At 41.9% G+C, this 14,770-nt stretch overlaps 1 protein-coding gene across 3 annotated transcripts in view; it reads left to right on the forward strand.

The window, feature by feature from the left end:
• Positions 1 to 14,770, forward strand: part of aldh1a3 (aldehyde dehydrogenase 1 family, member A3) — a 171,456-nt gene that overhangs the window by 133,406 nt on the left and 23,280 nt on the right. For all 3 annotated transcript variants that reach the window (XM_043677666.1, XM_043677665.1, XM_043677667.1), the window contains 4 exons: positions 777 to 879; positions 4,162 to 4,346; positions 11,864 to 12,028; positions 12,110 to 12,267. In XM_043677666.1, the coding sequence (XP_043533601.1) occupies positions 777 to 879; positions 4,162 to 4,346; positions 11,864 to 12,028; positions 12,110 to 12,267 (611 nt within the window). The remainder of the gene's footprint in view (positions 1 to 776; positions 880 to 4,161; positions 4,347 to 11,863; positions 12,029 to 12,109; positions 12,268 to 14,770) is intronic.

Below are 14,770 nucleotides of genomic sequence, written 5' to 3' on the forward strand. Positions count from 1 at the left end.
GAGACATGATTTCCCATGCACAAAGCCGTGTTGACTATCTCTAATCAGTCCTTGTCTTTCCAAATACATGTACATCCTGTCCCTCAGGATTCGCTCCAACAACTTGCCCACCACCGAGGTCAGGCTCATTGGTCTATAGTTCCCTGGTTTGTCCTTACCACCTTTCTTAAACAGTGGCACCACATTAGCCAACCTTCAGTCATCTGGCACCTCACCCGCAACTATAGTTCTCTGGTCCTCCAACGTTTTAACCTCTAAGATGACATTATAGTTTCTTTTTCTCAAACTCTGATGGATAACTCCTTACTTCTCCACACTAAAGTCCATCTGCTATATTTTTTCTGAATTACTTATTGTGGCTGAGTTACACAAGCTACTAGATTGTCTGCGTTAAAAATTGGGTGGGTGAAGAGACAGATGGGCAGATGGCAGGCAGCCCATGTATTAAATTTAACAAGCATCCCCCAATTCTCATCCCCAAAACCTACTGGTGGGGAAATTTTAAATCCAGATCAAATTCTAAGTCCTTTTGTAATGGTTCCAATTAGACGATTTATTTGGGCAAGGCACTGTGTGCTGGACGATATACAGAGAGAATAATAATGCAATACAGTGTCACATTTTGTCTCATTAATTCTTTGGATTAACTGGGGAAAAATGCATTTGAAAGTCAGTATAAATATTACTCACTTTCAAATCTGATAAGTTGATACATTGAGTCAGAATTGAGTTCTCTGAATCATTCTCTGAATCCGTCTGTGCTGCTGTGTTGACAGGTTGGAAAGTCAATAACTGAAGCTGCCTCGAAGAGTAACCTGAAGAGAGTCACCCTAGAGCTTGGTGGGAAGAATCCTTGCATTGTGTTTGCTGACTCTGACTGTAAGAACAACTCTTGTTAGCTTTACAACTACATCTTTCTGAATTTTAGAGATGTTACAGAGGAAAACGTTCTCCCCCTCAGAATTGTGTAAATCCAGATAAATTTAGATTAGCTTAGATTACTTACAGTGTGGAAACAGTCCACACTGACCTGCCGAAGCACAACCCACCCAGACCCATTCCCCTACATTTACCACTTCACCTAACACTACGGGCAATTGAACATGGCCAATTCACCTGACCTGCACATTTTTGGACTGTGGAAGGAAACTGGTGCACCTGGAGGAAACTCACGCAAACACGGGGAGAATGTGCAAACTCCACACAGTCAGTCGCCTGAGGCAGGAATTGAACCTGGGTCTCTGGCGCTGTGAGGTAGCAGTGCTAACCACTGTGCCGCCCAAAATTAAAAATCATTCTTTAGAAGATTATCTTTACTTAGAATCAGTGAGATCTTCAGTTATGTAGATAGATAGGGAAGCTAGGCTGGATTTCTGTAGAGAAGATTAGGATAGATTTGATTGAGATGTTCAATGATGGGGCTCAGTAGCATAGCTACCTGAGGTATTGAGGGAGCACTTTCTGAGGTACTGAGGAAGCACTATCTGTGGTATTGAGGGACGTCGATTCTCCTGTTCCTTGGATGCTGCCTGACCTGCTGCGCTTTTCCAGCAACACATTTTCAGCTCTGATCTCCAGCATCTGCAGCCCTCACTTTCTCCTCAGTAGCATAGGCAAAGAAGCTGTTCTCATGGGTGAAAGCCTGGAACACTGACTCCACTGACATAAAAAACCACAACAATAGAAAGAAAACCTTTTCTTTTTCAATATCTTGAATGGTTTAGATCCAAGTGAAAAGGCAAGGGATTGGGGACTAACAGAGAATTGGCATGCTTGAATGATCTCCTTTTGTGCTGCAACCATTTCAGACTTTTCCCAATGCCACTGAGCAGGCTTCAAAGTGGGAGGGAGTTCTGAGAACTATTGGATCAACAATTTCTTCCCACATCAGGATAGTGACCATTTGCAGAAATTGCACACCCAGAAGCAATGAGTAATCAACAAAATGTTCAGGTTCAGGGCGATTAGGGAATACTGGTGACATTTCCCAATCAAAGATGCCCCCCTGTGCCCTCACCCCCATGGGAAGCCCGGGCAGGCATCCTTACAGTCAGTGCAGAACCTAGCCTTAGAACTGAGCTGAACTCACTCTGATAATTTAATGGTAGAAGATTCCATTCAGGGTTCTAGTTGGACCAGGATAGTATTTTACTGTACTGTTGTTGCTATAGTGTTTCTGTCAGTTGCTGGCTGGTCTTGTTCAATCTTTGTAACATTCTGGCAACTTGTTTTCTCATTTTTCTTTCAAATTATATGATTTTAAACATGGGATGTTTTGTATTTGAAACCCATTTAAGATTACAATGAGAACTATGGTGTTTCTGATTCTGTACCAGTGTAATAGGGTTAGGGTGGATTGGCCGTGCTAAATTACCCATAGTGTTCAGGGATGTGCAGGTTAGGGTGAATTGGCTGTGCTAAATTACCCATAGTGTTCAGGGGTGTGCATGTTTGGGTGGATTGGCTGAAACAAATGTGGGTGACACAGTGGCACAATGGTTAGACTCGGGTTCAATTCCCGCCTCAGGCGACTGTCTGTGTGGAGTTTGCACATTCTCTTCGTGTCTGCGTGGGTTTCCTCCGGGTGCTCCGGTTTCCTCCCACAGTCCAAAAATGTGCAGGTTAGGTGAATTGGCCATGCTAAATTGCCCGTAGTGTTAGGTGAAGGGGTAAATGTAGGGGAATGGGTCAGGGTGGGTTTCTCTTTGGAGGATCAGTGTGGACTTGTTGGGCCAAAGGGCCTGTTTCCACACTGTAATGTAATCTAATCTAATAAAACAATCCTCTCAATCCCAATCTCCTCCTCTCTCTCTGTACTTCTAAATACAATTTGCTATTGATTCTACTTCCATTGTTTCTGGCCATGTACTTCATGCTTGGATCCTCTGATTTTTCATGCCACTTCCTCCATTTATTTTTGACAATAATCCTAAATCATTGACTCACTAACCGATGCCAATAATTTTCCTGCCCTCTCTCATCAAATCACTTTATATACATTGAATCCCCTTGTTAGAACCTTTTTTTTTGATTAGATTAGATTAGATTACAGTGTAGAAACAGGCCCTTCGGCCCAACCCGATGCCAATAATTTTCCTGCCCTCTCTCATCAAATCACTTTATATACATTGAATCCCCTTGTTAGAACCTTTTGTTACAACTCTGCTCCACATTGAGGATCTTGTTTCCTTGGTTTCTTCTCATCCCTAAAGCCTGTCAGCCTGAGATTATTTCAGTATTTCCATCCTTCTCTATCACCATATCCTTCCTAAAGTAAGAAACCCAAAACTGAACAATGGCAGAGCCTGAATCTGCTTTCTGGCCAAGAGTTGACACATTTATACTGATTGCATTTAAGAATGAGATGTGAACTATTGAAATATGTAAAATTCTGCAGGGATTGGACAGGGTTGGTGCTAGGAAAATGTTTTGTCTTGAGAGGGAGACAAGCAGAATGTTTTACTCTGAGGGCTGTTAATTCAAACAGTTTTCTTCCCCAGAAATCAGTGAAAGTTGGATCATTGACTGAGTTAAATAGGTGCCTTATTGAACAAGGTGGTTAAAGGTATTTGAAGAGGGGGTTGCAAACAGGAAAATGGATTTAACACCACAAGACCTTGCTGAATGGCCTAAACATGGTTCTAAATCTATATCCCTATGAATAATGGAATAGAAAGCTTAAGGCTGTATCATAACTGAGAAGGTCATATTCATGAGTGAGAGATTACAAAATGGGGTCCTACCCCATTAGTGTTTGAACCAAAAGACTAAGGGTCAAAGCTGTGCATGAAAGGAGGGCCTGAAGAATAATTGATATTTGTCAGTGTGAAACACCTCTCTGAACTGGAAATTTTCTCAGAGTTGCTGGTGCTGTGCCTTTATATTTGAACCAAAAGACTAAGGGTCAAAGCTGTGCATGAAAGGAGAGGCCTGAAGAATAATTGATATTTGTCAGTGTGAAACACCTCTCTGAACTGGAAATTTTCTCAGAGTTGCTGGTGCTGTGCCTTTATAACTGTGCTGGAGTTACACGGAAACAGCATTTCCATCGCACTTTCATCAACACAAGAGGAGAAGTCTGAGGAAATTGTTGGTCTTGGTGTTTTCAAGTCAAACACTAACAGGGGATATTGCTAAGCAGACTGTTTCTCTTTTGCCCAGTGACCTTGGCAGTTGACTGTGCCTCACAAGGAGCTTTCTTTAACCAAGGCCAGTGCTGCACTGCTGCTGCTCGGGTTTTTGTTGAGGAACCAATTTACGAGGAGTTCATTCGCCGCAGTGTGGAGTGGGTCAAAAAGCGAGTGGTGGGTAATCCTTTCGATCCACAAACTGAACAAGGACCTCAGGTAAGATAAAATCAGCAGCATTTGAAAAGACATTTTAGGACAAAATGATTAGATCATCGACATAAACCTTCATGGGAAACCTGAAGGAAGGATTTACATTTTGGGTGCTGGTTAATTCTATGGGGTTTTTTTTGTGTCTGCCCTTGTGGTTTTATTTCTGATTCTACACTGTGTTGGCTGTGGGTCAATTGGTAGCGTGTTGCCTTTGAGGTGGAGGTTGTGGGTTTAAGTTGAGAAAATTGAGCATGAAAAATCTAAACTGACACACTGAAGGAGTATTGCACTGTAAAAGGTGCCATCTTTCAGATGAGAAGGTGAGCTTGGCAGCTGTTTCAGCTGAATGGCAAAGGTGCCATGGTAGAGCAGGGGAGCTGTCTGTAACGTCCGACCAAATTCATCTTTCAATGATATCATGAAAATGAAATCACATTGCTGCTTCTAGGAGTTTCCAGTGCATAAATTTGCTGCTGGATTTCGTACACTGGAAAACGGCTATATTTCAGACGTACCTCATTGGCTGTAAAGCACTGCGAGACATCCTCAGGTTGCTTCCTTTTTTATTTTTCAAGGTCAGAAGTCACACAACACCTGGTTATAGTCTAACAGGTCTTTTTGAAATTGTAAGCTTTCGAGTGCTGCCCCTTTGTCAGGTGAAGTGCAGCAAAGCATACAGGTACAAAATTTATAGCAGAGAGATCAATAGGCAGAGAGGTTAAAAGATCATACAAATGGTGTGAATAGAATGTCAAAAAGCTGAATGATAAGTTTCTGCAGGTGATCAAAAGTGTCAGGTTTACCACACCATCTGACACTTTTGATCACCTGCAGAGACTTATCATTCAGTTTATCGACATTCCATTCACACCATTTGTATGATCTTTTAATCTCTCTGCCTATTGATCTCTCTGCCTATAAATTCTGTACCTGCATGCTTTGCTGCACTTTACTTGACAAAGGGGAAGTGCTTTGAAAGCTGGTGATTTCAAATAAGCCTGTTGGACCTGGTGTTGTGTGATTTCTGAACTTGTCTACCCCAGTCCAACACTGGCACATCGACATCTTTAGTTTCAAGCTGAAGATACTGAGTCCATTTTACACTTTTCCAACATAGTTCTTTTAATTAAATGTATTTAACAGTTCAAATCCTGGTAACCCGTTTGGGAGCAGAGGAAGGGGTAAATTGTGATTAGGTGTTGGGGAGAGCTAGATCAATCACAGGCCGCTTATGTTACAGCTCAATCAGGGTGTCCAAGTTACTGTGGCAACTTACACTTTTACATGCATGTTGTAGTTAGCATTCTTGGAATGTCGATGGTACAAATTCAAATTGTGGCATGGTGGCTTAGTGGTTAACACTGCTGTCTCACATCGCTAGGGACCAGGGTTCAATTCCTGCCGCAGTGACTGTCTGTGTGGTTTGCACATTCTCCCCGTGTCAGTGTGGGTTTCCTCCGGGTGCTCCTGTTTCCTCCTATAGCCCAAAGATGTGCAGGTCAGGTGAATTGGCCATGCTAAATTGCCCGCAGTGTTAGGTGCATTTGTCAGAGGTAAACGTCGGGGAATGGGTCTGGGTGGGTTACTCTCCGGAGGGTCGGTGTGGACTTGTTGGGCTAAATGGCCTGTTTCCACACTGGAGGGAATCTAATCAGTTAACGTTCCAGCACTTGGCTGACCAGGAATTTCTGCCGCTCTTTCTGCCTGCCATTGGTGTGTGCTGAAAAGATTTACCATTTGATACTTAATCTGTCGGCTGCATTAAAAATATAGCCTGGAGTGGGACTTGAATCCAAAGCGTCAGACTCAGAGATAGGGTCATTCCCCACTGCAGCACAAGACCTCTTCTTTTTAAATGCCAGGCATGAGGTGGATTGTTCCCAGAAGGAGAATAAATTAGCCCATGATGGGGAAATAAATCTCAAGGTGAGGGGCGGGGGTCTACTGTACTCACATTCAGAGGGTGTGGGAGGTGATTAGTCATTCAGATTTTAAATATATTTGGATCAAAGATTTGGCAAAATGTAACCTCAGTGGTCTAACTCCCAATCCCAGGCTGTAGGGACATCCTGCTTTCCGAGCGGAGAGGTGTGTATTGTCCTCGGAAATTACAAGGTTAAGCCATGTGTGAATGATGAAACTCAAAAACCATCATAAGTACGACAGCCTTCAAAGATGGGTAATTAATCATTTGATGAGAAAATTCACTCATTCCACAATTATCTGACTTCTTATCTGCCTCTTCTGCCAAATCAAGATCTTTACATCATCACAAACTTGTTTGAGTTCATTATGAAATAATAAGATCATGCTGACATCTTTTAGATATTATTAAATTAAGATTATAGTGTGTGTCATTGCTAACACAACACAATAGATCTATTTGTCTAGCATTGTGTTACTAATGGAATGTTACTGTGTGGGATGTTTTCTTTGGATCAGCTGTCATTCATCGAAATTTCTGATATGAACTTCACGCAAAGGAAATAAATCCTAACAATTAGTAAATGCATTCTTACTACAGGTGTGGATTAAATAATGACAAAAGTTACACATAACATTAGTGGGAGGGGCCTGTGAAATAAATGGAAACAGTATGTATTAAAAAATGTTCAATCCTTTTACAGGCTATTGGTGATAGTTCCCTGTCACTGGGTTGAACTGTACTCCAAGTTTATAGGTTTGGATTAAATTGAGCCAGTCTCAGCTATAATCCTCAGCATATTAGAAACAGGCTATATGACCCAGTGGGTCAATATTTGTGTTCATACCTCCAAGGACCTTTGAGTACCCTGCACCCATAATGCTCTATTTTTTCCTCCATGTATGAGCATTAGCTTAAATCAATCTCAATGTTTATTGCCTCATCCACACTCTGTCAATAAAATGTACAGGGGAGGCAATGGCTTAGTGGTATTATCACTGGACTTAGCTAATGCTCTGGGGACCTGGGTTCAAATTTGGTCCTTGCAAATGGTGGCATTTGAATTCAGTAAAATATCTGGAATTAAGAATATACTGATGATTATGAAACCATTGCTTATTGTTGTAAAAGCCCATGTGGTTTACTAATGTCTTTTAGGGCACCCTCCCCTCTCACCTTGGTATTGATTTACTTACATGGGATAATTTATTCTCTTTCTGGGAACAATCTGCTTCTTACCAGGAATTAAAAAATAAGTTTTGTGGTGCAGTGAAGAGTCTCCATACCTCTGAGCCTGGTCTGGGCTACATCTGACTCCATATCCATAGCAATGTAGGTGACTCTTAAGAGTCCTCTCAAATGGCCTAGCGAGCAACTCAGTTGTATCAATTGCTACAAAATCTCAAGCAAGAAATGAAACTGGACTGGCCACCTGGCATTGACCTTGGCAAAGGAATAGACAGTGGCAGAAACATTTAAAGTCCTCCTTACATCTGGAGGCTAGTGCCAAAATGGGGAGAGCTATCTCACTGACTAGTCAAGCAATAGCCTGACATAGTCATACTCCCAGAGTCATATCTTACAGACAATGTCCCAGACACCTGTCCTGTCCCACTGGCAGGACAGACCCAGGAGATGTGGTTAAAGTGTATCAAGAAAGAGTACTCTGGGAGTCCTTAACATTACTCTGGATACTGTGAAGTCTCATGGCATTAGGTTAAATCTGGCAAGCAAACATCCTGCTAATTACCATGGACTGTCCTCTCCCTGCTGGTGAATATATGTTCCTTCAGGGTGCAAAATGTACTCTGGGTGGGAGATATCAATGTCTACTACCAAGAGTGGCTCACCAGCAGCAGTACTGATCAAGCTGCTTGGATCCTAAGGGATATCCTGCTGGACTGGGTCTGTGGCAGGTAGTGAAGGAAGCACCAAGAGGGAGAAACATGCTTGACCTCATCCTTACCAATCTGACAGCTGCAGATTCGTCTGCCCATGCCAGTATCAATAAAATGACCACTGCACAGTCCTTGTGAATATGGCATTTATCTTTCACTTTGAGAAAACTCTACAAATAATCATTTAATACCTTCTTCAGAGTTTCAACTGAACTGAATCTGCTGCCACCACACTTCAAGGCAGCACATTCTATTCTCTAACTACTCACTGTGTAAAACAAGATTTGTCTTCCATCACATGTGCGCCTTTTGCAAATTATTTTAGATCTATTTACTCTCATTCTTCTTTTCCTTTTAAAATATAGTTTCTCTCTATCTACTCTATCCAACACAGTCGTTATTTTGAAAACCTCTATAATTCTCTGCTTAGTCTTCCTTTCTCCAAGTAGAACAGCCCCAACTCCCTCAATCTACCTCCATAAGTGAAACTTTTCATTTCTGGAACCATTCCTGTAAATCACTTCTGCATTCTCTGCAATGCATTCACTTCTTTACTATAATGTGGTATATCCACAATTGTATACGATACTCCAACTGAGATCTAACAAGTGTCTTATACAAGTTCAACATCATGTTCTTGCACTTGTACCCTATGCCCCCATTAATAAAGCCGAGAATATTGTATGCTTTACTTACTGCTCTCTCTACCCATCCTAACACTTTCAATGATCTGTGCAGATATACATCCAAGTCCCTCTGCTCCTGTACCCCTTTTAGATTTATACCCCCTATTTTATGTTGTGTTTCAACGCTCTTCCAAGCAAAATGCAACAGTCACATTTCTCTGCTATCTGCCATCGATCTGGCCACTTCACCAACTTGTTTATATTATTTTAGAGTTCTACATTGTCCTCCTTACAGTTTACAATTCTTCCAAGTTTCATGTCATCTGCAAATTTTGAAATGGTCTCTTGCACACCAAAATCCAGCTCATTAATATATATTGATACAAGTAGGGATCCCAGGAAATAGAAACACAAAGTAAAGCAGAGACTGACTAGACACTAGACCTGAGCAGACCTTGACCAAGCTTTAAGATTCTGATAGATACCAAGAACAGATCAACGATTGTACCCCACCCTTTCTTGAGCCTTGCAAGTATTTTCTCTTCAAGTTTTTTTCCCAATTTCCTTTTGAAAACTCAAGTGAACCTATCTCCACCAGCCTCTCAGGCAGTATATTCCACAACTGTTTCTACATATCACCTTTATTTTTGTTTGGTCAATCACCTTAACACTTCATTCTCTGTTCTTAAGCCTTTTGTCAACGAAAACAGTTCATTTTGCTTGACTGTCTCCTAGCTCGTCATGACATTGAACATTTTTCCCCACAGGTGCTGCACAAGCTGCTGTGTATTTCCAATATGTTCTGTTTGTTTTGGATTTCCACCATCTGCAAAGTTTAGTTTTTGTGATGGACTTTAAAATATGATTTGAGCACAAGTAGAGTGCGGACTGATTTGGGAATGTGAGCAACTAAAAATTATAAAATCATCTATAGTCACATGTATTCAATCTTCAATACAGTGAAAAGTGTGCACCATCACCACGCATAGTTGCCATTGAAACATAGAACATTACAGCGCAGTACAGGCCCTTCGGCCCTCGATTTTGCGCCAACCTGTGGAACCAATCTGAAGCCCATCTAACCTACACAATTCCATTTTCATCCAATGACCATTTGAGTGCCCTTAAAGTTTACAGTAACTTAAAAATAAAATAAAGAAAGATAACTTAAAGAGAGTCCAACTTTTCCTTCTCCATTGCTACAATCACACTCTGGGCTTCACCAGCCCACACCATGCAGCCACCAGAGTCCTGCTACAGGCATCCCCCAGCCATGCCATGCACCACTGAAGTCCAGCTCTGAGTTTCGTAGCCCATGCCATACCACTGCCAGAGACCTGCTCTGGGCTACACTGGCCCATGACATGCAATGACAAGGGGCTCATTCCATGTATAAGTGCTCTAGGCTTCACAGGCCAGCCAAATCTGTAGACACATTGCCTCTGAAGATGCTGCTGCTGCTCCAGAACCCACCGAGCAATAGGAGGCAAAGGAACATCACTGTAATCTCACCAAGATTTATTCAGATCATGGAATAATGTTATTACCATTTAAGAATAAAACTGAAAAGGAAATAGAATAAACATCCGATTACAATGGTCAGCTCTTTGACAGAGGAGAAGAGTTGTCAAAGCTGAGGGGAATGGTGACATTGTTATATAAGATATACAGTATTTTTTAAAATGGAAGCTCTGAGATTTCACTTGAGCTCTCAGGCATCAGCACAAGAGAGACAGAAAGCCTACTCTGTCCTGTCTGTCTCCTTCATCCCACTGAAAATCCAAACGGTTGTTCCCACTTCTCAATGCCACAATGACCCATACAATGTCTGTGTAGAATGACCAATGGGTGACTCAGTAACATTATTGCAGATATTTGCTTATTGTTAACTCTTGTTTTTTATTTCAAAAATATACTTTATTCATAAAATAATTTGATGGTCTGTACAGTTGGTCATGCCATACATATGTAAACATGTACATACAGGGATCAGAATTTATCATTTTTATACTTTTTCAATCATATGCTCATATAATTAGCTGTACATTTTTCAATCATATGCCCATATAATTAGCTGAGGCGTCAGCAGAGCCCAAATGACTGCATGGGCCCCCTGTTCTTTAACTCTGTTCAATATTGTAACACATAAAACACACTGAGTAAATATAGCAGCTTTTGCAACTTTGGAGGACAAAGCATTTAATTCCCATTTAACATGAGGTGAGAGTAAATTAAAAAGTAAAACCCTTCATAAGAGAATTCTGTGATTCTCAATAAACAAAATAAGTTTGCAATATTCTACTGCAGGTAGCAATGAATAAATTAATTGGCAATTATTTTAACTCCTGAAACAAGTTAGCGCATACTGAGCTTCTCAATAATACTGTGGGCACCCAACACAGAGTGATGGCAATGGAAAGTAGCTGGTAATATGTGACCACACCCTGAAAGTTCCTGCTTGTGAAAGGTTTTGTACTATCCACGAAACTCAATAGGGGGCTGGGAGTGAAGTCATGTCTCCAGATGAAGCTGCCTAGGGCAAGAGACTGAAACCAACAATAAGATACAGCTTTGTGCTCAGATTCTGATATCTTAACTGGAACATTGTAATTACTTGAAGCATTGTTGTGATACAAGTAGTCTACGTGTTATATGTTTGATTGCTGAATAAGATGGAGCTTCCTTTGACATGTTTCCAATGAATCATATCCATAGCTAAGTGGGACCATAGAAGGAGACAGACCTACTGAAAAGTTAAGGGAGCTACAGTAGATCAGATTTTCAACCACTTAAACCTTTCAGCAGGCTCTCTGAACCTTCAGATCAGGTATGAAGGAATGACACCTGTCGTGGCTGGGGGCTGTTCCATCATGTTGGACAGTCAGTGTATGAATATGAGATACATCTCCTCACTTGGTATTCCCTCCCTTTCTGACAGATATAATTAAGTGGAACACTCCTGATAAGCTGTGGTTAAAGCTGCAGTTGCCAGCATAAAACTAGATGAGGCCTGCTTGTGCAAGTCTACTGTCAAGTTAACATCTCTCACCACTTCTCTCATTTCTCTCAACATAGATAGACCAAGTTCACTTTGACAAAATCATGGAACTAATAGAGAGTGGCAAGAAAGAAGGAGCCAAGCTGGACGCTGGTGGCTGTGCCATTGGAGATGTAGGTCATTACATTCAGCCGACAGTGTTCTCAGAGGTGACAGACAACATGCGCATTGCAAAGGAGGAGGTACCGTCATTTCAGAGTAGTAACTGACAATATCAACTTGGCAATTAAATAGATGTCACCTAAATCTCTCATATTTCACAGATTTTTGGTCCAGTGCAAGTGATACTGAAGTTTAAAAACACCGAGGAGGTCATTAGAAGAGCCAACAACAGTGAATTTGGACTGACAGCAGGAGTGTTCACCAGGAACATCAACAAAGCATTGACTGTCGCCTCTGCCCTTCAGTCTGGAACCGTCTGGTAAAAACAAAACACATTTTATCTGAAATATCAATTTTCAGCATCTTGTTTCAGTTTGATGCAGCAGATAGAGTGGCACCCTGGTCTTTCTAGATGAGCAATCCAAAGGTCCAGGCTGATGTTCTGGCAGCTGCAATTAGATTTATAGAGTCATAGAGATGCACAGCATGGAAACAGACCCTTCGGTCCAACTTATCCATGCCGACCAGATATCCTAGGAATTTAAAGTGAATTAATGAAATCTGCAATTTAAATATAAAGCTATTTTCACTTGTGACTTTAAACCAGCCACCAATTGTTTTAATCGCTGTCCTTTAAGGAAGGCATCCTGAGGGAAGCCATCCTTACCTGGTGTGACTTGCACATGATTCCAGACCCACAGGATGTGGTTTGCTCTTAAATGCCTTCTGGAATGGCCTAGCAAGCCACTCGGTGAGGCAGTTAGGGATAGGCAATGTTGGCCTAGGAGTTTCTTTGAAGAAGTAACAAAGAAGTAACAAAGAAGGCAGAGTGATGGAAGTGATCTATATGGACTTCATCATTAAGATGTTTGGCAAGGTAGACTGGTTAGCAAGGTTAGTTCAGATGGAATACAGAAAGAACTAGCCATTTGGATACAGAACTGGCTCGAAGATAGGAGACCACCAGTGACTATCATCAATGGGTTATTCAGGAGAACTCTGGTTCAGTGGGAGTTGAGAGTGAGTTTCTTGCATTCTCAGGGCCACGTTCCTTAGTTTGACATTAAACATGATGCTTGGACAGAGTAAGAATAAGAGGTACTGTAACAGAAATGTGTAAAATTGAGGGTTTTCCTGGAGTAGCGCAATTGTTTCCATTGACAGGAAGATTGATAACAGGAGACTAGAAATGAGATGAGGAGAATGATTACACAGTGAGTTGCTGTATTTGAAAATACACAATTTAAGAAAGTGGTGAAGCAGATATAAATCATAACGTCCAAAAGGGAATAGCATCAATACTTGAAAAGAGGGAAATTTCAAGGGTTATCGGGAAGAGCGGAGGAAGTGAAACTAACTGGATAGATCAGCCAGGTATGATGGTCCAAATAGCCTCTTTCTGTTTATGTAAGGCTCAATGAGTTATTCTAAGGTGGAGCTTTCACTTGCTCCTGTCCATGGTTTTGAAACCATGTTTGACATATTCAGTAGTGGTAGCTTGATTGATTGACACTACACCCACGAGCATGGATGCTCCTTTAACCACCAATCCTCAGTAGCAGCAGTGTGTACTCCTTCACTGTCCCTGGGTCAACATTCTGGAATTCCCTCCCTAATGGCATTATGGGTCAACCCACAGCAGGTGGACTGCAGCAGTTCAAGAAGACAGCTCACCATCACCTTCTCAAGGGTATCTCAGGATGGGCAAAAAGTGCTGGCCCAGCCAGCAACACCCACATCGCACAAATGAATTTTAAAAAGTTCCCTGAGAATGTAACATTTAGAATGGATTAAGGGGAACCAATTGATTATTGTATTTGGATTTCAAAAGCCATTCAATAAAGTGACATACAAAAGGTTACTGTACACATTAATTTCCAACTAATATTTTCTTACTGGGTTTCCCTCGAGGCAAGAGAAGAGGATATGATATTAGCACTGATATGTCAGCAAGGTGAGAGGATTGGTTTCTATATACTCATGAGATGTTGGCATTACTGGCTAGGCTACCTTTTATTACCCATGGGGGTGGCACGGTGGCTCAGTGGTTAGCATTGCTGCCACACAGCGCCAGGGTCCCAGGTTCGATTTCAGCCTTGGGCGACTGTCTGTGTGGAGTTTGCACATTCTCCCCGTGTCTGTGTGGGCTTCCTCCGGGTGCTCCGGTTTCCTCCCACAGTCCAAAAATGTGCAGGTCAGGTGAATTGGCCATGCTACATTGCCCATAGTGTTAGGTGTATTAGTCAGAGGGGGGGGTGGGTTACTCTTTGGAGGGTCGGTGTGGACTTGTTGGGCCGAAAGGCCTGTTTCCACACTGTAGGGAGTCTAATCTAATCTAATTCCTAATTGCCCAGAGGGGAATTAAGTGTCAAGCACATCACTGCTGGTCTGAAGCCACATCTAGGCCAGACCAGATAAGGATAGCAAATTTCCTTCCCTGAAGGACATTAGTGAACCAGATGGATTTTTTCCAACAATCGACAATGGTTTCATAGTTATCTTTAGACTCTTAATTCCAGATATTTATTGAATTCAAATTCAATAAATGCCATGGCAGGATTTGATCCCAGGTCCCCAGAAAATTACCTGGGTCTCTGGATTAATCAGAGCTGAAAATGTGTTGCTGGAAAAGCGCAGCAGGTCAGGCAGCATCCAAGGAGCAGGAGAATCGACGTTTTGGGCATGAGACTTCTTCAGGAATGAGGAAAGTGTGTCCAGCAGGCTAAGATAAAAGGTAGGGAGGAGGGACTTGGGGGAGGGGCATTGGAAATGCGATAAGTGGAAGGAGGTTAAGGTGAGGGTGATAAGGTGAGGGTGATAGG

The sequence above is a fragment of the Chiloscyllium plagiosum genome, chromosome 36 (genome assembly GCF_004010195.1).
Source record: "Chiloscyllium plagiosum isolate BGI_BamShark_2017 chromosome 36, ASM401019v2, whole genome shotgun sequence".
Taxonomy (NCBI): Eukaryota; Metazoa; Chordata; class Chondrichthyes; order Orectolobiformes; family Hemiscylliidae; genus Chiloscyllium; species Chiloscyllium plagiosum.